Source organism: Coregonus clupeaformis, chromosome 11 (assembly GCF_020615455.1).
Source record: "Coregonus clupeaformis isolate EN_2021a chromosome 11, ASM2061545v1, whole genome shotgun sequence".
NCBI classification, from domain to species: Eukaryota; Metazoa; Chordata; class Actinopteri; order Salmoniformes; family Salmonidae; genus Coregonus; species Coregonus clupeaformis.
The window spans coordinates 8,501,807-8,528,028 of record NC_059202.1 but is presented as its reverse complement, the minus strand read 5'-3'; the positions used below and the strand labels follow the sequence as shown (position 1 = coordinate 8,528,028).

At 46.6% G+C, this 26,222-nt stretch overlaps 1 protein-coding gene across 1 annotated transcript in view; it reads right to left on the bottom strand.

Annotated features, from left to right (window-relative positions):
- Positions 1-346: 346 nt before the first annotated feature.
- Positions 347-26,222, bottom strand: part of LOC121576368 (nuclear factor of activated T-cells 5) — a 44,372-nt gene continuing 18,496 nt past the window's right edge. The window contains exons 2-12 of the mRNA XM_041889453.1: positions 11,814-11,945; positions 7,624-8,248; positions 7,282-7,465; positions 6,974-7,164; positions 6,597-6,769; positions 6,266-6,400; positions 6,040-6,092; positions 5,754-5,886; positions 5,408-5,589; positions 2,941-5,194; positions 347-2,851 (exon numbers count right to left, since the gene is read on the bottom strand). Coding sequence (XP_041745387.1) covers positions 2,433-2,851; positions 2,941-5,194; positions 5,408-5,589; positions 5,754-5,886; positions 6,040-6,092; positions 6,266-6,400; positions 6,597-6,769; positions 6,974-7,164; positions 7,282-7,465; positions 7,624-8,248; positions 11,814-11,945 — 4,481 coding nt within the window. The 3' untranslated portion in view covers positions 347-2,432. The remainder of the gene's footprint in view (positions 2,852-2,940; positions 5,195-5,407; positions 5,590-5,753; positions 5,887-6,039; positions 6,093-6,265; positions 6,401-6,596; positions 6,770-6,973; positions 7,165-7,281; positions 7,466-7,623; positions 8,249-11,813; positions 11,946-26,222) is intronic.

Here is a 26,222-nt window from a genome sequence, read left to right as displayed (position 1 = left end):
GTATACACACCCCCAAACTGTACACTGGATTTCAGTCCAATTTTTGAACAACAACATACTATACTGCATGTATATAAAACTGAACATCTGTTATAAAAATACTATGTAATCTGATTCATGGGTAAGAAACTTTCTAAAATTACATTTTAAAATTGAGTAATCCTACTTCTGCAAGACAGAATGTGAAAATATGACAAATGTAAACATGAGCATATAGGAATCTGAGCAACAACCGAATAGTTCTCATTCCATCCGTTTGTGTCAATGGCTACATTTAGACAGGCAGCCCATTTGATGTTTTTTCACTAACTGGTCTTTTGACCAATCAGATAAGCTCTGAAAAAGATCTGATGTGATTGGTCAAAAGACCAATTAGTGGGGAAAGAATATCAGAATTGGGCTACCTGTGTAAACACAGCCAATATGTCAAACAGACTACTATTTATCAGATATGGAATAACAGTAGTATCACCTTGCATCTAAAGCAAAGTAGAGCAACATGCTTTAAAATGCATATTAATTTGGATGGATATAACAGAGGCAAAACTGTTGGGAGGAGAGTTCCTTACACAATATGTGTACTACTTAAAGTTTGTAATTTGTACAAAAACAATGTTAATATTATCCATGAAAGCTGTATGATTTAAAATGAGTAAAACATTTACAAATGAGTAAACAAACATTAGGATATTTTAAATGGAACAAATATGACAAGAGTTTGAAAACAGGATACACTCCCCACACACTGCCTGCTCACAGCAATTACTCCAACCTTAGTAACAGAGATTTTAGGCCACATTCCAATGTCCATACTAGCATACCACAGAGTACATGCCCAAAACATTGCTTTATAGTAAGTGGTATGCTATTGTAGCAGAGTTTTTGTGTAGCAGTGAGTCCCTGGTGTCAATGCATGGGACAGGTACTGTGTGTCTATTTCACACAGCTCTGCCCTGAACACTGACAGTAGTGGTTCAACATCTGTCAGTGCATGAACCAGAAACCAACCAAAAACTACAACCACACACAAAACAAGGTAAAACACTGTCTGTTAACTTACACAGATTGCAAAGTACAAGGTAAATAGTAGGCTACAGATAGCAATGTGCTGTACATTCTTAATAAAAATAACACACGCACAAATGTACACACAATGTATCGACACAAAAAAAGTATAATTGGTGGGGATGTAGGCAGAGATATGAAAGCCTAGGAACAGTAGCTAGTTACAATCAGAGACACACCAAAACAAACACTGTATACTCGTTATGGGAATGACAATTGACAGACACTGACTGGACCACTCAGTATAAATAGGCTTCAGATGAATTCACAGACAATCTTTAGAAAAATCTCAAAAATATCTCCAAAAATATAGTGAATGAAAAATGTATGAATACATGGTCAATGTGTTTAAATGTATACCTTGACAACTTTAAAAATTATAATTTTTTAATGGACATCAACAAGTACAAAGTGACTAACCATAGAAAGCCTCTGGATGGATATAAGGATTTGCTGGTCACACAAAACAGTTTATAAAGTGCTTAATGTTTATAAAACCACACAACGCTTCACTCTCCCTAGTAGAAAGCATAATTATATTCACAATATACTGGAAAGACTTCCAAATCCAATTCTAAAATCCCCCAAACACAAGTCGCACGATATATGCAAATGCTTCATAAACATGGAAAAAGCCTCTGTAACCACTTGTAATAATAAGAGACCACATGGAGACTGGGAAATGCCACAGCAAGAGATATTATGAGTTACACTGACTGCTGTATGACCAGATACACTGACTGCTGTATGACCTGAATGAAGCTTTGCAATCACAAACAAGAACAGGGTGAGATACCTTTCTCTGGCCGCACTTCCCTTTCCATCATAAAAATCTCACAATCTTTTCGCCATCTCTTCGGTCTCTCTCTCTAGCTCCAACTTTCTCTATCCCTCTCCTGCTTTCTCTCTCAGTCTTCCTCCCTCCACTCGTAGCCATCAATAACACAGTACATTATGAAAAAGAAGAACCACTGTATATGTTAAACTGATGGATACAGGAGTTACTTTCCTCTGATCCAGCAAAATGAGCAATCACATTTACATTTACATTTACGTCATTTAGCAGACGCTCTTATCCAGAGCGACTTACAAATTGGACCAACTCATCATAACAGTGTCTATATGTCTGTCCTTCTCTATGAATGCATGTACAAACACATCAAAATATGAGCTAAGGGCACAAGAGTACATCTGATAAAAATATTTAAAACATCATCATGACATGTTCTTAGCCTAGGTGGCTCATACCATGGTCAGACACCTCTATCCCCATTATCTGTATCTGTGGGGGGTTGAATTTGTAAGCAGAAGACACAACCTGTCCCAGTCTAAGAGTGGGCAGACGTCACTAGAACCCCCAGTAATGATCACTGTTTCTGTAGACTCTCCAGCAGGTCCTCCATCTTCTCCATGTTCTGGGAGGTGCTCATGGACGTCTGCATGTTGGTCTGTATGGCGTTCTGTAAGCTAGTCTGGACGTTGGTCTGCATGAGGGTTGGCAGGCTAGTTTCTATGGCAGTCTGTATATTGGTCTGCATTGCAGTATGTGTGTTTGTCTGCATTGGGGTCTGTAGGTTGGTCTGCATGGCGTTTTCTAAGCTACTCATGGTGTTTTGTAGACTACTTTGCATGGGTGTCTGAAGGTTAGTCTGCATGGGTGTGGCTGTCTGGGATATGTTTGGGTCCAGTAGAGACTGGATGTGGCTTGCCTGCACAGGGTTGGGGTTCTGGGGTTGGCCCTGGGCTGATAGTGTAGGACCAGAGGACGTCATCAGCTGGGAGGAATCTGAGGAGAAATAGTAGAGGAGGATGTCACACAAATATTATTTTAACATTTAAAACAATTTATACAGTATATATAAAATAAAATCTCACCATTCTGGAGGCCGAACACAAACAGGTTGGGTTGTCCTCCTGGCTGGCTGACGTTCCCGCTCACTCCCGTCTGGAACAGCTGCTCTGGGGGTCTCTGACCGGGGGAGGAGGTGGTACTCTGCAGCCCCACCACCCCCAGCCCGCTCTGCATCACAAAGATGGTTGCAGCTGCTGCAGCCTGGTTTTCTAGTTCCTGCGTGGCCATGCTGCTCTGCAGACCAGACAGAGAACCCTGTGGCAGGAACAGCTCCACCTGCTGACTGGCAGGGCCACTGCCTGAGCTGGAGCCCACCTGCATTGGCTGCTGCCCCTGGAACAGGCCCTGCTGAGAGGGATTGATGGAGGCAGGGGTCCCCCCTACTGTGGAGCTCTGGTCCTGGAAGGACATGGGCTCTGCTGGGTCAGACTGGGCCACCCCTACCCTGATCCCCACCATGGTGGGCTGGGAGAACAGGAGGGGAGCAGGGGTGTCCTGGGGGTGAGGGGTGCTGCTGCTGCCCATGGAGGGGCTCTGGGCCTGGGTACTGAAGAGGAGGGCTGGGGGTAGAGCCTGGGGGTTGAGGGAGGCGGTGCAGAGGAGCAGGTCTGCGGGCTGGGGCTGAGGGTGCTGGCTGGGGGACAGAGTGCTAGTCTGGAACAAGGAGCCCTGCTGAGCCATGGGAAGCTGCTGCTGGGTTTGCTGTGGTTGTGTCTGCTGGGGGGACTGCTGTTGGTCCATGGGGGTGCTCTGCTGCTGCTGCTGGGTCTGAGGCTGGAACACTGACACAGTCTGAGGCTCACTGGCTGAAGTCTCCATGGAGGACAGGAATGCTAGCTGTTGCTGACTACCCTGGTTAGAGAGTGTGTTGGGAGAGAGGAAAAGTGTTGACCCCGTGACCTGCTGCTCATGATCTAGGCTACCACTGGTCAGCACAGTCAAAGTGTTCTGAAGCAGGGCGGCCTGGACCTGGTGCTGTGGGCTGGGGGTCTCCGACAGAGGCCTGGGGGACTGGAGGAGCTGCTGGGGGGGAGAGGTGTGGGAGGGGGGCTGCTGGGGGAAGCTGGAGGTCTGGATGGTGAGCAGCTCCCCAGCCTGCTGGAGGAGAGACACAGGCTGCTGCTGCTGGGGCTGAGACGAGCAGTGGATCTGGGGCTGGAGGAGCTCAGCCTGGAGCTGCTGCTGGAAGTTCTCCAACACCTGCTGCTGCTGTAACTGTTGTTGTTGTTGCTGCTGCTGTTGTAACTGTTGTTGTTGTTGCTGCTGCTGTTGTAACTGTTGTTGTTGTTGCTGCTGCTGCTGTAACTGTTGTTGTTGTTGCTGCTGCTGTTGTAACTGTTGCATGTTGCCTACTGCTTGGTTTTGTTGTTGTAGGTTGCCCAGTAGTTGTTGTTGATCCTGTAGCTGTATGTTGCCTAGGACCTGCTGCTGCTGTTGTTGAAACTGTTGATGTTGTAATTGTTGCTGTTGTAGGTTCCCCAGTATCTGTTGTTGCTGTTGCAGTTGTTGATCCTGTGGCTGTAGTAATAATTGTGGTTGTAGCTGTATGTTGCCAAGGACTTGGTGTTGCTGTTGATGTAACTGTTGCTGCTGCTGTTGCTGTATCTGTTGCTGCTGCTGTATCTGTTGCTGCTGCTGTTGCATGTTGCCAAGGATCTGCTGTTGTTGCAACTGTTGTTGTATCTGCTGCTGCTGCTGTTGTTGTATCTGTAGGTGTTGTTGTGTGGCCAGAGAGCCCTCAGTGCACCCCAGTCTCAGGCTGTTCATGGTGTCCTGTACGTTTTGCTGCAGGGTGTCAGTGGAGGGCGTGGGGCTGTACAACACTGAGTTGAGTTGCTGCTGGGCCACTGCTGCCTCTAGAACTTGCTGTACCAGGCTGCTGCCCCCCGCCTGGAGCTCCCTTACCGCCCTCTCCAGCTGGGGGGCCTGGGAGGGGGGCGCCATCTGGGACATTCCTACTACCATCACCCCGCTGCTGGAGCTGGAGGCCTCTTGAGGCAGGCTCTCCTGGGGGTCCCGGAGGAACTGCTGGGGTACCTCTGGGGGGACAGGGGGGAGGGTGGTAGTGTCGCTGGAGACAGGGAAGGAGGTGATGGGGGCGATGTCCTGCTTCTGGATGGTGCCGAGGGGCTCCAGGGAGGGAAAGACGGGGGCCTGAGGGAGGTCCACGTCCCCAGGCTGGAGGGGCATGGGGCTAGGGAAGGACTCATTGCTAGGCGGGGCGCTGGAGCTCAGGTCAAGGGTCTGCTGGACTAAGATAAGGGTGTCAGAGGGTTGCTGAGGGAGAAGACAAAAAGAGAGTAATTAAATAATTTTGAATAAAGGTATTTTCTAGAATCTACACACTCCCCTAAAAGTTGGCCAATGACTCTGGATCCAGATGTTTTCTTTGATTGATACAACTAAAGAGTGATGTCCCAGCAAAACCATCTGATAATAAATGTACATACAAGGATCCTTGGTTAAATACGATCTGTATATTGTTCCTACCTTGAAGAGTGCTTTGGATGGGGTATTGCTGGAGACCTCCATAGGTGTGACCTCCTGTCGTTTGACCAGTTCACCAGCAGACTGGGCAGGGTCAGAGACCAGAGAATTGATCTGGTCATGGAAGGTGCAGGCCTTGACCAGAGAAGAGCCCTCTGTCTTCACAGACATGTTCAGGGAGTTTTCTGCTGTGGGACAGAACAGAAACACAGCTTGACCATGAGAGAAACAAACACACTGTTTCTATATATACACACCATACCATTACTCAAACCTTCATCACTCCCTTCTTCAACCCATCTCTTACTCCCTCTATCCAAACACTGAAGGAAGGTATCAGTGCACACACCTGAGTCTGGGGTATATGTGAAGGGCTGGATGTCATGTGACCTCCCGGCGTTGGTCATGATGTAGACACCCACAGAGACAGGAGAGGAGACAGACAGGCTGTGGTACGGAGGAACCTTCACGACCACATGGTTCTGGAGAAAACAGAACAACATCATTAGGATTAGGACAGTCAGCTCATGATCCGTATGCATTACTCTCTGATTCTGGTTGGGTTAAATGCATTCAGTTGTACAACTGACTAGGTATCCCCCTTTCCCTTTCATGCATCGATATCAATGGGCTACCTGATGGAACAGCTCCATGTCAATCTCTGCCCCGGCCTGCCACGAGTTATCATCTGGAAAGAAAAGGAATCAATATCATTAATCAATCATTTTTAATAAATGTATCTCAACATCGTCACTATGAGGAGACATCACAGACACCACAGAGAGAGGAAGAAAGGGATGTGAACAAAAGGAAAAGAGGACAGGGAAGAAAGGAGGAAGACGGGCAGGTTGGTGCTGGTACCGGCTGGGTTCTCCTGGAAGATGACCTTGGTTCCTTTGAGGAAGTTCTTCCCTATGATGAAGAGCTCCTCTCCTCCTCTCACTGAACAGCTATGGAGACTCTTCTTCAGGATCTCTGGCACCCCCGCTGGCTGGGCTGGGGAAGGACATGCACAAAGCAGAGTGTGCAGAATTGCTGTTCACAAAACCCTACTATTGAAACTAAGTGGTGTGCCAGCTTTTGTTCCAGCCTGACAAGAACCTAAGGAATTTAATGAACATCAAACAAGCACATACACATACCTGATAGTTATTTGTGTTTGTATGAATAGGGTGATAGTTGGTTGACTCACTGCAGAGGATGGGTGACGAGGTGGTCTGCAGGGTGAGGACAGACCCGTCAGGCTGGGGGATGTTGACCCTGAATGCCAGCCTGGCCCGGGTGCTCTTCTTCTTGGACCCGGCCACACCGATACGAGCCTCCACGTCCGCGTTACGCAGCTTCAGGATCCCCACACAATCAACCCTGTAAAGATTCAACGTTACAGAATGTTCAGATGATGAAAGAAACATTATAAACTGGGTGGTTCGAGCTGTCGTGCCTAAGAACAGCCCTTAGCCGTGGTAAATTGGCCATATACCACACCCCCTCGTGCCTTATTGCTTAAATAACACACTGATATTTCACCAATGTTTCAATGTTCATTAACTCAATGAATGAGGCCCTTACGCAAGTGACATGGTGCTGCTGGGCTCCAGAGGGACCTCTATGACGGTGGTTCCCTCGATGTCCACCTCCTTGCAGGCTGTGGTGTTGCGTCCTGTCACCCTGCATGCCTGGTAGAACCCATGAGGCTTCACTCTGCCTGCGTCACTGGCAACAAACACCTGCAGCACCACCGGCTCACTGACGCCCTCTAACTGGAGAGAGAAGGGGAGAAGATGGTGAGTAGAGTGCAACACAGCTCAACCAAACACAACTTAGCACAATTGTATACGACTAACCAATGGTTAAAAATAAAATAAAGTGTTGCTCACCTTGACCGTGGGGAAGCCCTGTTGTGTGCGGTCTTTGACAGAGCCGCGGCTGCCCTCGGTTAGGTAGCGTGCCCGGTGCTGGGTCTCTGGCTGCACCAGGATCTTCAGCTCCTTGCCCTCACTCTTCTGGGGATACTGACCTGACAGCAGGCCTCCCTTCAGCATGCACCCAGCCTCCAGAGAACTGGAGAACACACAACACACTCTTTATTAGGCCTCCAGAACATCAGGTGATGACTCTGCTTTGCTGTGTGTGCAACAGAGTCAATGGTATGTCAACTTAAATCCTCATGTTCTTAGCAAAGATACATTAAAAGAAGACTAGCATTCTATTCAACCTACCTGGGCTTGGGGCTGGCCTTGTCTGGGCCCAGCTGAGACAGGACAAAGTGTGGGGCCTTGGCGCTGTCTGCATCAAACACATCCATGCTGTCCTCTGGGGGTGCAGGCCTGGGCCCGGGCCGCTGGCGGGGGGTGCGTTTACGGGACTTGCGGGGGACCTCTGTGTTGTCGTTGTAGGAGCTGGAGCTGATCAGGCTGAAGTTGGAGGCCGAGTCGTCAGCCCAGATGCTGCTGCTATGTTCTGAGTCTGGGCCTGCTGGCCCGGCCGGGGCTGGATCCTCCTGGCAGGACATACTGCTGTCATCAAACAGGTCCTCTGGAGGGGGGGAGATGCTCAACACTGGCCTCCGCTTAGAGGGGGTGTTCTGGGGCTGCTGCTGCTGGGCTCCCACCCCCACTGCCCCTGGTGCTCCTGGGTCTCCTCCTCCTGTTCCAGAGCTGGTCTCACTGCCGTCTCCACCTTCAGGGGCAGACAGAGCTCCCTCCATGCCTTGCATCTCTGATCCTTCTGGGGCTCCGGACACCTCTCTGGGGGCACCGCTGGGATGGTGTTGGAGGAGGAGAGGAGGCTTGTGCTGGTCCATGGCCAAAGAGGAGGATGGAGAAGGGCTAGATGAGGTGGCATCTGGATAGAATGTGGAACGATCACAATGTTAGTATGGATGTCAATACAGAGCAGGCTAGCAGTCCCATTCACGCAGCTGAATTTGTGCATGATTTGTCCAGAGTTTTCCCTCTTCCCAACTCTAAATTCCTTTGTCATGGTTTGTTGTGTGGCTAAATGCCCTCACTGTGCATACCAGAGCTCTCTGGTGTCGGGCAAATTTTCTGAAGTTAAAGTTGAGAATGGTACAAATAGGCCCCATGTTCCCCCCAATTGAATGTTTGATTCCTACAAAAACTTGCTCAATAAAAATCAACATGACAAAACTGACATGCTGTGTTTAGAAAAAACAAAAGCAAGCTTTTAAAATTGTTACATACATTGCCCCAAAAAATTAAATAAAACATCTGGTCAGTCAGACTTTCCTCTTAACAGCCAAATTTGCAAACTAATGATGCGGTGCCAAATTAAATGTAAATGGGGGCTAGAGCAGTTTGTGCATACAGTATTCGGCCTATACAGCGGTCTGAGCATGCCAATTGGAGGATTGGGTTGGGACTGAGCGTAGCCATGGCAACAGAATAAACAAGGCTCTGACCTATGGAGCAGTGACCTGCAGGCCATTTTATATGCAGACGCCCCCTTCCTCAGAGGGAGGGAATTTCCTGCAATACAAACGAGACAGCCAATGAACAACAAGAGCTGATCAGTCATGACTCAGTCTATCATTTTAATGGTAGGTTTATTTGAACAGTGAGAGACAGAATAACAACAAAAAAATCCAGAAAAACGCATGTCAGAAATGTTATAAATTGATTTGCATTTTAATGAGGGAAATAAGTATTTGACCCCCTCTCAATCAGAAAGATTTCTGGCTCCCAGGAGTCTTTTATACAGGTAACGAGCTGAGATTAGGAGCACACTCTTAAAGGGAGTGCTCCTAATCTCAGCTTGTTACCTGTATAAAAGACACCTGTCCACAGAAATAAACAATCAATCAGATTCCAAACTCTCCACCATGGCCAATATCAAAGAGCTCTCCAAGTATGTCAGGGACAAGATTGTAGACCTACACAAGGCTGGAATGGGCTACAAGACCATCGCCAAGCAGCTTGGTGAGAAGGTGACAACAGTTGGTGCGATTATTCGCAAATGGAAGAAACACAAAAGAACTGTCAATCTCCCTCGGCCTAGGGCTCCATGCAAGATCTCACCTTGTGGAGTTGCAATGATCATGAGAACAGTGAGGAATCAGCCCAGAACTACACGGGAGGATCTTGTCAATGATCTCAAGGCAGCTGGGACCATAGTCACCAAGAAAACAATTGGTAACACACTACGCCGTGAAGGACTGAAATCCTGCAGCGCCCACAAGGTCCCCTTGCTCAAGAAAGCACATATACAGGGCCGTCTGAAGTTTGCCAATGAACATCTGAACGATTCAGAGGAGAACTGGGTGAAAGTTTTGTGGTCAGATGAGACCAAAATCGAGCTCTTTGGCATCAACTCAACTCGCCGTGTTTGGAGGAGGAGGAATGCTGCCTATGACCCCAAGAACACCATCCCCACCGTCAAACATGGAGGTGGAAACATTATGCTTTGGGGGTGTTTTTCTGCTAAGGGGACATGACGACTTCACCGCATCAAAGGGACGATGGATGGGGCCATGTACCGTCAAATCTTGGGTGAGAACCTCCTTCCCTCAGCCAGGGCATTGAAAATGGGTTGTGGATGGGTATTCCAGCATGACAATGACCCAAAACACACAGCCAAGGCAACAAAGGAGTGGCTCAAGAAGAAGAACATTAAGGTCCTGGAGTGGCCTAGCCAGTCTACAGACCTTAATCCCATAGAAAATCTGTGGAGGGAGAAGAAGGTTTGAGTTGCCAAACGTCAGCCTCAAAACCGTAATGCCTTGGAGAAGATCTGCAAAGAGGAGTGGGACAAAATCCCTCCTGAGATGTGTGCAAACCTGGTGGCCAACTACAAGAAACGTCTGACCTCTGTGATTGCCAACAAGGGTTTTGCCACCAAGTACTAATTTTTTGCAGAGGGGTCAAATACGTATTTCCCTCTTTAAAATGCAAATCAATTTATACATTTTTTACATGCGTTTTTCTGGATTATTTTGTTGTTATTCTGTCTCTCACTGTTCAAATAAACCTACCATTAAAATTATAGACTAATCATGTCTTTGTCAGTGGGCAAACGTACAAAATCAGCAGGGGATCAAATACTTTTTTCCCTCACTGTAAATACTGTTTGAGGATAGCTGATCCTTTGTTTATTTAAGTGTCTTTGGATAACATGATGATGCATGTAGTGCTTGCTTGGGCTAGCATGAAGCCAGCTCTCCAACTCTGAAAATGAGCTTGTGGTAGAAGCTGTCCCTAACCACAGATCTAGAATCAGATTACCCTAACCTGGTTCATGTATGGCATGACTACAAGAGTCAGAAGAATTGGCTAAAACACATATAGATCTGGGACCAGTCTACCCTACACCCCAATCCTAACAGTAACCATTAAAGGGGTTGAGAATTATCTGAGCCTCTACCAGTGGTTATAGGGTCAACTTCTACCTAATCCTGGGTTACTGTGCATAATGACAGCAGCCTCAAGACTACTGAGTTCAGTCAGCTTCCTGTGCTAAAAGGTATGAATACTCTGCCGTAAAAAAACACACTGAGTCATGTAGAACAGTGAGACAGAGACATACAAATGGTATCCAGGAGTTCAACTGACTCTGGGGAAGTAGATAAAGAGCCTCATTGCCAAAATCCCCAAGTATCCCTTTAATAGCCCAACTATGCTGATGTGACACAACATATTGTTTTTCTGATCTAATATAAATGCCATCTCTTGAGATATCATGAGATGTTTTCTTTATGCTGGTCTACATGACTATGTGTGTGTGTTTGTGTGTGTGTATGTAATCTTATCTTCACAGAAAGTCTATCGCAGACAGATTCAGACAGGCGTGCTAATTCAGAAGTGCTAAAAGGACACAATAACTGCTTTGCTAATTATAGCCTAGCTCTTTTAACCTGTTCTCATCATCTAAGAACAAAAACGGACAGTAAGGTTGTCTCTAGTGGTGGGGCTAATTTACATTGCTCCATCTAAGAGAGATGAAAACGTAGGACAATCGAAAGAAAACAAAACAATTTTTAATCCATTTTTGATTAGACCCGAGAGAGACAGATTGCAAGCAATACCAGCCTAATATGACTTTAGCTATAGGCTAATGCAAATAAAATAATATATAGACCAAGGCCATGTTCGTTCATTCAAACAAAACAATATTTATTCCCACTCTCTCACACCTGTCCTGTCTACAGTAACCATGGCCCACATTTACCCTACAGAGGTGAAAACTCAATATTTCCCAGAATACACCAACACTAGCACCAACTACCCCACAGGCACTCAACAGGAACGGTGGTGAAGTAAACTAGGGTGAAGTTTTCGACTAGACATTGAACTAAGGTCAGTCTTATGTTCTGCATCCTAATGATCTAGGTGAGGATGCGGACAGAGTAATCTGATCCTAGGTCAGGCTGGTGGGGTCAGAGTGAAGGGCTTACCTGAGGCCATGGCTGCAGAAGGGGGCGGTCCGGCCTCTCCCCCACTCTTCTGGCTCATGGTGGGTGCGTCTGTCTGGGAGGAGGAGGATGGCTGCAGCTGGAGCTCCTTAGGGAGGAGGTTATACACAGACTCTGGTGAGGAGGAGAGAAATCAAGGGGTTTGTTAGTGCACCAAACACCACCACCAACCAACTACAGTTACTGATTTAAGAGTGAGAGGTAATCTGGTTGCTAAGAAACACAACCCATAGACACCCTGACATAGATATATCTGCCGTGAATGTGCAGCATATCCATCCATCATATGCAGCCTAGCAAGCAGTCATCTAATCTGCCTGTGATGCAGTCAACCCCAGCAGCATAGTGAGACTGACTGACACATAATCTCTGGCTCTGGGATGTCAGCCCAGGGGGAGGGGGGGGGGGGGCTACAGCCAGTATACGGTACAGTACAGCACTCATGTTCTGCTTCATGTGTGTCTATTGTGTTCTGTTCCACTGAGTTAGAGTGAGAGAGTGGGCGAGTGGGGCTTTGTGAATGGTGATGGTGCTGGAGGGATGACGAACTAGCATGACCTCAGCCTTGTGTGAGTCACACTAATGACTGTCAGGTCAGGGCCCAGTGCAGGAGCTGCTCCACTGGCACAGTCTCTCCTCCCTCTCACTTCCACTATCACAGTCACCTCTCTCGTTTTCCATAGTAGCTGGGGTCTGCTCATTTTCTATGGAAATTAGACATTTGCAAAAGCCCCACTGTTTGCATAAGGCCAAGATATCAACAGAAACAAAATGTGATTTGTGAAGATTCTGAAAGAGAGATAGGCCTATTAATACATTACCCTACGTATTTATTTGGACAGTGAAGCTAAAATGTTTAAATTTGGCTCTACTCAAGCATTTTGGATTTGAGGTCAAATGAGGCGACAGTACAGAATGTCATACACATTTTGTTTTACCATTTAGAAATGACATCTAGTCCTCCCATTTGCAAGTGTCATAAGTATTTGGACAAATTCACTTAGTGTATTAATTGTATTTATTTATTTTTTACCTTTGTTTAACCAGGTAAGCCAGTTGAGAACAAGTTTTCATTTACAACTGCGACCTGGCCAAGATAAAGCAAATCAGTGCGATAAAAACAACAACACAGAGTTACATATGGGGTAAAACAAAACATAAAGTCAAAAATACAACAGAAAATATACAGTGGGGAAAAAAAGTATTTAGTCAGCCACCAATTGTGCAAGTTCTCCCACTTAAAAAGATGAGGCCTGTAATTTTCATCATAGGTACACGTCAACTATGACAGACAAAATGAGGGAAAAAAAATCCAGAAAATCACATTGTAGGATTTTTAATGAATTTATTTGCAAATTATGGTGGAAAATAAGTATTTGGTCAATAACAAAAGTTTCTCAATACTTTGTTATATACCCTTTGTTGGCAATGACACAGGTCAAACGTTTTCTGTAAGTCTTCACATGGTTTTCACACACTGTTGCTGGTATTTTGGCCCATTCCTCCATGTAGATCTCCTCTAGAGCAGTGATGTTTTGGGGCTGTCGCTGGGCAACACGGACTTTCAACTCCCTCCAAAGATGTTCTATGGGGTTGAGATCTGGAGACTGGCTAGGCCACTCCAGGACCTTGAAATGCTTCTTACGAAGCCACTCCTTCGTTGCCCGGGCGGTGTGTTTGGGATCATTGTCATGCTGAAAGACCCAGCCACGTTTCATCTTCAATGCCCTTGCTGATGGAAGGAGGTTTTCACTTAAAATCTCATGATACATGGCCCCATTCATTCTTTCCTTTACACGGATCAGTCGTCCTGGTCCCTTTGCAGAAAAACAGCCCCAAAGCATGATGTTTCCACCCCCATGCTTCACAGTAGGTATGGTGTTCTTTGGATGCAACTCAGCATTCTTTGTCCTCCAAACACGACGAGTTGAGTTTTTACCAAAAAAGTTCTATTTTGGTTTCATCTGACCATATGACATTCTCCCAATCCTCTTCTGGATCATCCAAATGCACTCTAGCAAACTTCAGACGGGCCTGGACATGTACTGGCTTAAGCAGGGGGACACGTCTGGCACTGCAGGATTTGAGTCCCTGGCGGCGTAGTGTGTTACTGATGGTAGGCTTTGTTACTTTGGTCCCAGCTCTCTGCAGGTCATTCAGTAGGTCCCCCCGTGTGGTTCTGGGATTTTTGCTCACCGTTCTTGTGATCATTTCAAATCAAATCAAATTTTATTGGTCACATGCGCCGAATACAACAGGTGCAGACATTACAGTGAAATGCTTACTTACAGCCCTTAACCAACAGTGCATTTATTTTAAACAAAAAAAGTAAGAGTAAAACAACAACAAAAAAAGTGTTGAGAAAAAAAAGAGCAGAAGTAAAATAAAGTGACAGTAGGGAGGCTATATATACAGTAAAATAAAGTGACAGTAGGGAGGCTATATATACAGGGGGGTACCGTTGCAGAGTCAATGTGCGGGGGCACCGGCTAGTTGAGGTAGTTGAGGTAATATGTACATGTGGGTAGAGTTAAAGTGACTATGCATAAATACTTAACAGAGTAGCAGCAGCGTAAAAAGGATGGGGTGGGGGGGCAGTGCAAATAGTCCGGGTAGCCATGATTAGCTGTTCAGGAGTCTTATGGCTTGGGGGTAGAAGCTGTTGAGAAGTATTTTGGACCTAGACTTGGCACTCCGGTACCGCTTGCCGTGCGGTAGCAGAGAGAACAGTCTATGACTAGGGTGGCTGGAGTCTTTGACAATTTTGAGGGCCTTCCTCTGACACCGCCTGGTATAGAGGTCCTGGATGGCAGGGAGCTTTGCCCCAGTGATGTACTGGGCCGTACGCACTACCCTCTGTAGTGCCTTGCGGTCAGAGGCCAAGCAGTTGCCATACCAGGCGGTGATGCAACCAGTCAGGATGCTCTCGATGGTGCAGCTGTAGAATTTTTTTGAGGATCTGAGGACCCATGCCAAATCTTTTCAGTCTCCTGAGGGGGAATAGGCTTTGTCGTGCCCTCTTCACGACTGTCTTGGTGTGTTTGGACCATGATAGTTCGTTGGTGATGTGGACACCAAGGAACTTGAAGCTCTCAACCTGTTCCACTACAGCCCAGTCGATGAGAATGGGGGCGTGCTCAGTCCTCTTTTTTTTCCTGTAGTCCACAATCATCTCCTTTGTCTTGGTCACGTTGAGGGAGAGGTTGTTGTCCTGGCACCACACGGCCAGATCTCTGACCTCCTCCCTATAGGCTGTCTCATCGTTGTCGGTGATCAGGCCTACCACTGTTGTGTCGTCGGCAAACTTAATGATGGTGTTGGAGTCGTGTCTGGCCATGCAGTCATGGGTGAACAGAGAGTACAGGAGGGGACTGAGCACGCACCCCTGAGGGGCCCCCGTGTTGAGGATCAGTGTGGCAGATGTGTTGTTACCTACCCTTACCACCTGGGGGCGGCCCGTCAGGAAGTCCAGGATCCAGTTGCAGAGGACCCCACGGGGTGAGATCTTGCGTGGAGCCCCAGATCGAGGGAGATTATCAGTGGTCTTGTATGTCTTCCATTTCCTAATAATTGCTCCCACAGTTGATTTCTTCAAACCAAGCTGCTTACCTATTGCAGATTCAGTCTTCCCAGCCTGGTGCAGGTCTACAATTTTGTTTCTGGTGTCCTTTGACAGTTCTTTGGTCTTGGCCATAGTGGAGTTTGGAGTGTGACTGTTTGAGGTTGTGGACAGGTGTCTTTTATACTGATAACAAGTTCAAACAGGTGCAATTAATACAGGTAACGAGTGGAGGACAGAGGAGCCTCTTAAAGAAGAAGTTACAGGTCTGTGAGAGCCAGAAATCTTGCTTGTTTGCAAATAAATTCATTAAAAAATCCTACAATGTGATTTTCTGTTTTTCTCTCTCAATTTGTCTATCATAGTTGACGTGTACCTATGATGAAAATTACAGGCCTCTCTCATCTTTTTAAGTGGGAGAACTTGCACAATTGGTGGCTGACTAAATACTTTTCCACCCACTGTATATACAGTGTGTGCAAATGTAGCAAGTTATGACTACATCAAGCTTGTGACTACAAACCTGTTGCATGCATCGGCAGTTTGTTTTGGTTGTGTTTCGGATTATGTTGTTCCCAATAGAAATGAATGGTAAATAATGTATTGTGACATTTTGGAGTCACTTTTATTGTAAATATGAATAGAATAGGTTTCTGAACACTTCTAGATTAATGTGCATGCTACCATGATTACGGATAATGATAAATGAATCGTGAATAATGATGAGTGAGAAAGTTACTGAAGCACAAAGATCATTCCCCCAAGACATGCTAACCTTGCACTATTATCAATAAAAGGGGAGGTTAGCATGTCTTGGGGGTATGATATTTATGCCTCTAACGTTCTCTCTCAACTTTATTCATGATTCATTAATGATTGATTATCCACATTTACATTTACATTTTAGTCATTTAGCAGACGCTCTTATCCAGAGCGACTTACAGTTAGTGAATACATTTTTTTTTTTTTTATACTGGCCCCCCGTGGGAATCGAACCCACAACCCTGGCGTTGCAAACGCCATTCTCTATCAACTGAGCTACATCCCTGCCGGCCATTCCCTCCCCTACCCTGGACGACGCTGGGCCAATTGTGCGCCGCCCATGAGTCTCCCGGTCGCGGCCGGCTGCGACAGAGCCTGGATTCGAACCAGGATCTCTAGTGGCACAATTAGCACTGCGATGCAGTGCCTTAGACCACTGCGCCACTCAGGAGTACAATATCCGTAATCATGATAGCATCCACATTAATGTAGAAGTGTTCAGGAACATATTATATTTGTATTTACAATAAAAGTGACTCAAATGACACAATACATTACCATTCATTTCTATTGGGCACAATAATAAATAAGAAAGTTAGAGGCATAAATATCATACCCCCCCAAAAATGCTAACCTCCCCTGTTATTGGTAATGTTAAGAGGTTAGCATGTTTTAGGGATATGATCTTTGTGCCTTTAACTTTCTCAGTCATCATTATTCACGATTCATTCATGATTATCCGTAATCATGGTAGCATCTACATTAATGTTCAGAAACATATTCTATTCTTATTTACAATAAAAGTGACTCCAAAATGACAATACATTATTACCATTCATGTGTTTTGGGCACAACATAATCCGACACAACCAAAACAAACTACAAATGCATCCTACAAGTTTGCAGAGTCACAAGCTTGACGTAGTCATTACGTGCTAGGAATATGGGACCAAATACTAAACTTTTGACTAAACTTAATACACTAAGTGAATTTGTCCAAATACTAATGACACCTTGGAGACTAGATCCATAAAGTGCTGTCATTTCTAAACAGTTCACCCAATAAGGATGAAAATACCCTCACATTAAAGCTGACAGTCTGCACTTTAACATCATAGCCATTGTATCATTTCAAATCAAAGTGCTGGAGTACAGAGCCAAAACAACAACAACAAAAACTGTCAAAATACCTTTGGACCCGACCGTATTTAGGGGAGTCTATGTGAAGCAGTAGGTTCTAACAATTCTCTTTGACGAGCCTAGGCCTACAAGTCAGCCAAGTCCTGCATACATCAAATCAAATTGTATTTGTCAGATGCGCCGAATACAACAGGTGTAGACCTTCCCATAAAATGCTTACTTACAAGCCCTTAAACAATACAGTTAAGAAAACACAGTTAAGAAAATATTTACTAAACAAACTAAAGTAAAATAAAAAAGTAACACAATAAAATAACTATAATGAGGTTATATACAGGGGGTACAGGTTAGTCGAGGTAATTTGTACATGTAGGTAGGGGTAAAGTGACTAAGCATAGATAATAAACAGCGAGTAGCAGCAGTGTAAAAACAAAAGGAGGGGGGTCAATGCAAATAGACCGGGTGACCATTTGATTAATTGTTCAGCATTCTTATGGCTTGGGGGTAGAAGCTGTTAAGGAGCCTTTTGGACCTAGACTTGGAGCTCCGGTACCGCTTGCCGTGCGGTAGCAGAGAGAACGGTCTATGACTTGAGTCTTTGACAATTTTTTGGGCCTTCCTCTGACACCACCTAGTATATAGGTCCTGGATGGCAGGAAGCTTGGCCCCAGTGATATACTGGGCTGTACGCACTACCCTCTGTAGCGCCTTACGGTCGGATGCCGAGCAGTTGCCATACCAGGCGGTGATGCAACCAGTCAGGATGCTCTCGATGGTGCAGCTGTATAACCTTTTGAGGATCTGGGGACCCATGCCAAATCTTTTCAGTCTCCTGAGGGGGAAAAGGCGTTCTCGTGCCCTCTTCACAACTTTCTTGGTGTGTTTGGACCATGATAGTTTGTTGGTGATGTGGACACCAAGGAACTTGAAACTCTCAACCTGCTCCAATACAGCCTTGTCGATGTGAATGGGGGCATGTTAGACCCTCCTTTTCCTGTAGTCCACAATCATCTCTTTTGTCTTGCTCACGTTGAGGGAGAGGTTGTTGTCCTGGCACCACACTGCCAGGTCTCTGACCTCCTCCCTATAGGCTGTCTCACAGTTGTCGGTGATCAGGTCTACCACTGTTGTGTCGTCAGCAAACTTAATGATGGTGTTGGAATCGTGCTTGGCCACGCAGTCTAGGGTGAACAGGGAGTACAGGAGGGGACTAAGCACGCACCCCTGAGGGGCCCCTGTGTTGAGGATCAGCGTGGCAGACGTGTTGTTGCCTACCCTTACCACCTGGGGGCGGCCCGTCAGGAAGTCCAGGATCCAGTTGCAGAGGGAGGTGTTTAGTCCCAGGGTCCTTAGCTTAGTGATGAGCTTTCTGGGCACTATGGTGTTGAACGCTGAGCTGTAGTCAATGAACAGCATTCTCACATAGGTGTTCCTTTTGTCCAGGTGGGAAAGGGCAGTGTGGAGTGCGATTGAGATTGTGTCATCTGTGGATCTGTTGGGGCGGTATGCGAATTGGAGTGGGTCTAGGGTTTCCGGGATGATGGTGCTGATGTGAGCCATGACCAGCCTTTCAAAGCACTTCATGGCTACAGACGTAAGTGCTACGGGGCGGTATTCATTTAGGCAGATTACCTTCACTTTCTTGGGCACAGGTACTATGGTGGTCTGCTTGAAACATGTACAATGGCTTGCAAAAGTATTCACCCCCTTGGCATTTTTCCTATTTTGTTGCCTTACAACCTGGAATTAAAATTGATTTTTGTTGGGGTTTATATCATTTGAGTTACACAACATGCCTACTACTTTGAAGATGCAAAATATTTTTTCTTGTGAAACAAATAAGAAATAAGACAAAAAAACTTGAGCGTGCATAACTATTCACCCCCCCCAAAGTCAATACTTTGTAGAGCCACCTTTTGCAGCAATTACAACTGCAAGTCTCTTGGGGTATGTCTCTATAAGCTTAGCACCTCTAGCCACTGGGATTTTTGCCCATTCTTCAATGCAAAACTGCTCCAGCTCCTTCAAGTTGGATGGGTTCCGCTGGTGTACAGCAATCTTTAAGTCATACCACAGATTCTCAATTGGATTGAGGTCTGGGCTTTGACTAGGCCATTCCAAGACATTTAAATGTTTCCCCTTAAACCCCTCGAGTGTTGCTTTAGCTGTATGCTTAGGGTCGTTGTCCTGCTGGAAGGTGAACCTCCGTCCCAGTCTCAAATCTCTGGAAGACTGAAACAGGTTTCCCCTCAAGAATTTCCCTGTATTTAGTGCCATCCATCATTCCTTCAATTCTGACCAGTTTCCCAGTCCCTGCCGATGAAAAACATCCCCACAGCATGATGCTGCCACCACCATGCTTCACTGTGGGGATGGTGTTCTCGGGGTGATGAGAGGTGTTGGGTTTGCGCCAGACATAGCGTTTTCCTTGATGGCCAAAAAGCTAAATTTTAGTCTCATCTGACCAGAGTACCTTCTTCCATATGTTTGGGGAGTCTCCCACATGCCTTTCGGCGAACACCAAACGTGTTTGCTTATTTTTTTCTTTAAGCAATGGCTTTTTTCTGGCCACTCTTCCGTAAAGCCCAGCTCTGTGGAGTGTATGGCTTAAAGTGGTCCTATGGACAGATACTCCAATCTATGTTGTGGCGCTTTGCAGCTCCTTCAGGGTTATCTTTGGTCTCTTTGTTGCCTCTCTGATTAATGCCCTCCTTGCCTGGTCCGTGAATTTTGGTGGGCGGCCTTCTCTTGGCAGGGTTGTTGTGGTGCCATATTCTTTCCATTTTTTAATAATGGATTTAATGGTGCTCTGTGGGATGTTCAAAGTTTTGGATATTTTTTTTATAACCCAACCCTGATCTGTACTTCTCCACAACTTTGTCCCTGACCTGTTTGGAGAGCTCCTTGGTCTTCATGGTGCTGCTTGCTTGGTGGAGCCCCTTGCTTAGTGGTGTTGCAGACTCTGGGGCCTTTCAGAACAGGTGTATATATACAGAGATCATCTGACACTTAGATTGCACACAGGTGGACTTTATTTAACTAATTATGTGACTTCTGAAGGTAATTGATTGCACCAGATCTTATTTAGGGGCTTCATAGCAAAGGGGGTGAATACATATTAGGGTATTCACTTTTCAGTTATTTTTTTTTAAACAAGTAATTTTTTTCATTTCACTTCACCAGTTTGGACTATTTTGTGTATGTCCATTATATGAAATCAAAATCAAAATCCATTTAAATTACAGGTTCTAATGCAACAAAATAGGAAAAAACGCCAAGGGGGATGAATACTTTTGCAAGGCACTGTAGGTATTACAGACTCGGTCAGAGTGAGGTTGAAAATGTCAGTGAAGACACTTGCCAGTTGGTCAACGCATGCTCTGAGTACACGTCCTGGTAATCCGTCTGGCCCCCGCAGCCTTGTGAATGTTGACCTGTTTAAAGGTCTTGCTCATATTGGCTACGGAGAGCGTGATCACACCGTCGTCCGGAACAGCTGGTGCTCTCATGCATGCTTCAGTGTTGCTTGCCTCGAAGCGAGCATAAAAAGGTATTCAGCCTGACTGGTAGGCTCGTGTCACTGGGCAGCTCGCGGCTGGGTTTCCCTTTGTAGTCCGTAATAGTTTGCAAGTCCTGCCACATCCGACGAGCATCAGAGCCGGTGTAGTAGGATTCAATCTTAGTCCTGTATTGACGCTTTGCCTGTTTGATGGTTCGTCTGAGGGCATAGCGGGATTTCTTATAAGCGTCTGGATTAGTGTCCCACTCCTTGAAAGCAGCAGCTCTAGCCTTTAGCTCGGTGTGGATGTTGCCTGTAATACATGGCTTCTGGTTGGGATATGTACGTACGGTCACTGTGGGGACAACGTCGTCGATGCACTTATTGATAAAGCCGGTGACTGAGGTGGTATACTCCTCAATGCCATTGGAGGAATCCCGGAACATATTCCAGTCTGTGCTAGAAAAACAGTCCTGTAGCGTAGCATTCACATCATCTGACCACTTCCGTGTTGACCGAGTCACTGGTACTTCCTGCTTTAGTTTTTGCTTGTAAGCAGGAATCAGGAGGATATAATTATGGTCAGATTTTCCAAATGGAGGGCGAGGGAGCGCTTTGTACGCGTCTCTGTGTGTGGAGTAAAGGTGGTGTAGAGTTTTTTTTCTCTGGTTGCACGTGACATTCTGGTAGAAATTATCCAGAAGCTCTTTTCGGTCATAAGAGAATACATCCCCTATTACATTTTAGTCATTTAGCAGATGCTCTTATCCAGAGCGACTTACAGTTAGTGAGTGCATACATTTTCATACTGGCCCCCCGTGGGAAACGAACCCACTACCCTGGCGTTGCAAGCGCCATGCTCTACCAACTGAGCTACAGACCGATTACCTCATCGCATACTTACTGTATGTTATGTAGGCTGGCTACACACTCCTCACATTACATTAGCTTTGAAGCTGTGCCAAGCCAACGGTTAGACTTTATTGTTCGCAGCTGGCCCTTTGCTTTGATGACACAGAAATATGTCGGCCCACAAGCAGACGGCAAGAATCCACCACAGTCTATAGCAATGCCCCGGTTTCTAACATGCATCTTGAACTCACAGGTAATTTTGAATGCTAGACTTTACAGCTACAGAGTATGCAATATTTATAGACACACGTCTGGTTCTATGAGATTAACGCAGAGTAAAGACAAAGATCCTATACACTCTGCGGTCTGCACTGAAACGGCAAAGACAAAGCCAGACATTGAAATATACTGCTCAAAAAAATTAAGGGAACACTTAAACAACACAATGTAACTCCAAGTCAATCACACTTCTGTGAAATCAAACTGTCCACTTAGGAAGCAACACTGATTGACAATAAATTTCACATGCTGTTGTGCAAATGGTATAGACAACAGGTGGAAATTATAGGCAATTAGCAAGACACCCCCAATAAAGGACTGGTTTTGCAGGTGGTGACCACAGACCACTTCTCAGTTCCTATGCTTCCTGGCTGATGTTTTGGTCACTTTTGAATGCTGGCGGTGCTTTCACTCTAGTGGTAGCATGAGACGGAGTCTACAACCCACACAAGTGGCTCAGGTAGTGCAGCTCATCCAGGATGGCACATCAATGCGAGCTGTGGCAAGAAGGTTTGCTGTGTCTGTCAGCGTAGTGTCCAGAGCATGGAGGCGCTACCAGGAGACAGGCCAGTACATCAGAAGACGTGGAGGAGGCCGTAGGAGGGCAACAACCCAGCAGCAGGACTGCTACCTCCGCCTTTGTGCAAGGAGGAGCAGGCGGAGCACTGCCAGAGCCCTGCAAAATGACCTCCAGCAGGCCACAAATGTGCATGTGTCTGCTCAAACGTTCAGAAACAGACTCCATGAGGGTGGTATGAGGGCCCGACGTCCACAGGTGGGGGTTGTGCTTACAGCCCAACACCGTGCAGGACGTTTGGCATTTGCCAGAGAACACCAAGATTGGCAAATTCGCCACTGGCGCCCTGTGCTCTTCACAGATGAAAGCAGGTTCACACTGAGCACGTGACAGACGTGACAGAGTCTGGAGACGCCGTGGAGAACGTTCTGCTGCCTGCAACATCCTCCAGCATGACCGGTTTGGCGGTGGGTCAGTCATGGTGTGGGGTGGCATTTCTTTGGGGGCTGCACAGCCCTCCATGTGCTCGCCAGAGGTAGCCTGACTGCCATTAGGTACCGAGATGAGATCCTCAGACCCCTTGTGAGACCATATGCTGGTGCGGTTGGCCCTGGGTTCCACCTAATGCAAGACAATGCTAGACCTCATGTGGCTGGAGTGTGTCAGCAGTTCCTGCAAGAGGAAGGCATTGATGCTATGGACTGGCCCGCCCGTTCCCCAGACCTGAATCCAATTGAGCACATCTGGGACATCATGTCTCGCTCCATCCACCAACGCCACGTTGCACCACAGACTGTCCAGGAGTTGGCGGATGCTTTAGTGCAGGTCTGGGAGGAGATCCCTCAGGAGACCATCCGCCACCTCATCAGGAGCATGCCCAGGCATTGTAGGGAGGTCATGCAGGCACGTGGAGGCCACACACACTACTGAGCTCAACAGCGCCGGAGAAGATGGCTGCCGTTTTACAGCCCTCTAACCAATTGTACTATTATGTGTGTTTTTCCGCGTTATTTGTAATTTATTTTGTACATAATGTTTCTGCCATCATCTCTTATAACCAAAAAGAGCTTCTGGATATCAGGACAGCGATTACTCACCTCGCATTGGACGAAGATTTTTTCTTCAACGAGGCGGCCGCGAAGGATATCATACAGACACCCGACAAGGCCCAAATCCCCGTCATTCGCGTGAGGAAGAGACGGAGATATCGCGGACGCAGATCCGGGTGCCTTGTAAGGATCCGACGGCGGCGAGTAAACTGCCTCTTCCATCAATCCTATTAGCCAACGTTCAAGCTTTTGAGAATAAAATGGACGATTTAAGATTACGGTTATCCTACCAACGGGACATTAAAAACTGTAATATCTTATGTTTCACGGAGTCGTGGCTGAACGACAACAATGATAACATTCAGCTAGCAGGCTATACGCTACATCGGCAGGACAGAACGGCTGACTCTGGTAAGACAAGGGGTGGCGGTCTGTGTATATTTGTAAACAACAGCTGGTGCACAAAATCAAATACTAAGGAAGTCTCGAGGTTTTGCTCGCCTGAGGTAGAGTTTCTTATGATAAGCTGTAGACCACACTATTTACCAAGAGAGTTTTCATCTATATTTTTCATAGCTGTCTATTTACCACCACAAACCAATGCTGGCATTAAGATTGCACTGAATGAGTTGTACAAGGCCATTAATCAACAGGAAAACGCTCATCCAGATGCAGCGCTCCTAGTGGCCGGGGACTTTAATGCAGGGAAACTTAAATCCGTTCTACCTAATTTCTACCAGCATGTTAAATGTGCAACCAGAGGGAAAAAAACTCTAGACCACCTTTACTCCACACACAGAGACGCATACAAAGCTCTCCCTCGCCCTCCATTTGGCAAATCTGACCATAACTCTATCCTTCTGATTCCTGCTTATAAGCAAAAACTGAAGCAGGAAGCACCAGTGATTCGGTTAATAAAAAAAAGTGGTCAGATGACGCAGATGCTAAGCTACAGGACTGTTTTGCTAGCACAGACTGGAACATGTTCCGGGATTCTTCAGACAGCATTGAGGAGTACACCACATCAGTCACTGGCTTCATCAATAAGTGCATCGATGATGTCGTCCCCACAGTGAGCGTACGTACATACCCCAACCAGAAGCCATGGATTACAGGAAACATCCGCACTGAGCTAAAGGGTAGAGCTGCCGCTTTCAAGGAACGGGACTCTAACCCGGACGCTTATAAGAAATCCCGCTATGACCTCCGACGAACCATCAAACAGGCAAAGAGTCAATACAGGTCTAAGATTGAATCATACTACACTGGCTCTGACGCTCGTCGGATGTGGCAGGGCTTGAAAACTATTACAGACTACAAAGGGAAGCACAGCCGCGAGCTGCCCAGTGACACAAGCCTACCAGACGAGCTAAACCACTTCTATGCTCGCTTCGAGGCAAGCAACACTGAAGCATGCATGAGAGCACCAGCTGTTCCGGATGACTATGTGATCACGCTCTCCGTAGCCGATGTGAGTAAGACTTTTAAGCAGGTCAACATTCACAAGGCCGCAGGGCCAGACGGATTACCAGGACGTGTACTCCGAGCATGTGCTGACCAACTGGCAAGTGTCTTCACTGACATTTTCAACATGTCCCTGACTGAGTCTGTAATACCAACATGTTTCAAGCAGACCACCATAGTCCCCGTGCCCAAGAACTCTAAGATAACCTGCCTAAATGACTACCGACCCATAGCACTGACGTCTGTAGCCATGAAGTGCTTTGAAAGACTGGTCATGGCTCACATCAACAGCATAATCCCAGAAACCCTAGACCCACTCCAATTTGCATACCGCCCCAACAGATCCACAGATGATGCAATCTCTATCGCACTCCACACTGCCCTTTCCCACCTGGACAAGAGGAACACCTACGTGAGAATGCTATTCATTGACTACAGCTCAGCATTCAACACCATAGTGCCCTCTAAGCTCATCACTAAGCTAAGGATCCTGGGACTAAACACCTCCCTCTGCAACTGGATCCTGGACTTCCTGACGGGCCGCCCCCAGGTGGTAAGGGTAGGTAACAACACATCTGCCACACTGATCCTCAACACGGGGGGCCCCTCAGGGGTGCGTGCTCAGTCCCCTCCTGTACTCTCTGTTCACCCATGACTGCATGGCCAGGCACGACTCAAACACCATCATTAAGTTTGCCGACGACACAACAGTGGTAGGCCTGATCACCGACAACGATGAGACAGCCTATAGGGAGGAGGTCAGAGATCTGGCCGTGTGGTGCCAGGTCAACAACCTCTTCCTCAACGTGACCAAGACAAAGGAGATGATTGTGGACTACAGGAAAAAAAAGAGGACTGAGCACGCCCCCATTCTCATCGACGGGGCTGTAGTGGAACAGGTTGAGAGCTTCAAGTTCCTTGGTGTCCACATCACCAACGAACTATCATGGTCCAAACACACCAAGACAGTCGTGAAGAGGGCACGACAAAGCCTATTCCCCCTCAGGAGACTAAAAAAGATTTGGCATGGGTCCTCAGATCCTCAAAAAATTCTACAGCTGCACCATCGAGAGCATCCTGACTGGTTGCATCACCGCCTGGTATGGCAACTGCTTGGCCTCTGACCGCAAGGCACTACAGAGGGTAGTGCGTACGGCCCAGTACATCACTGGGGCAAAGCTTCCTGCCATCCAGGACCTCTATACCAGGCGGTGTCAGAGGAAGGCCCTCAAAATTGTCAAAGACTCCAGCCACCCTAGTCATAGACTGT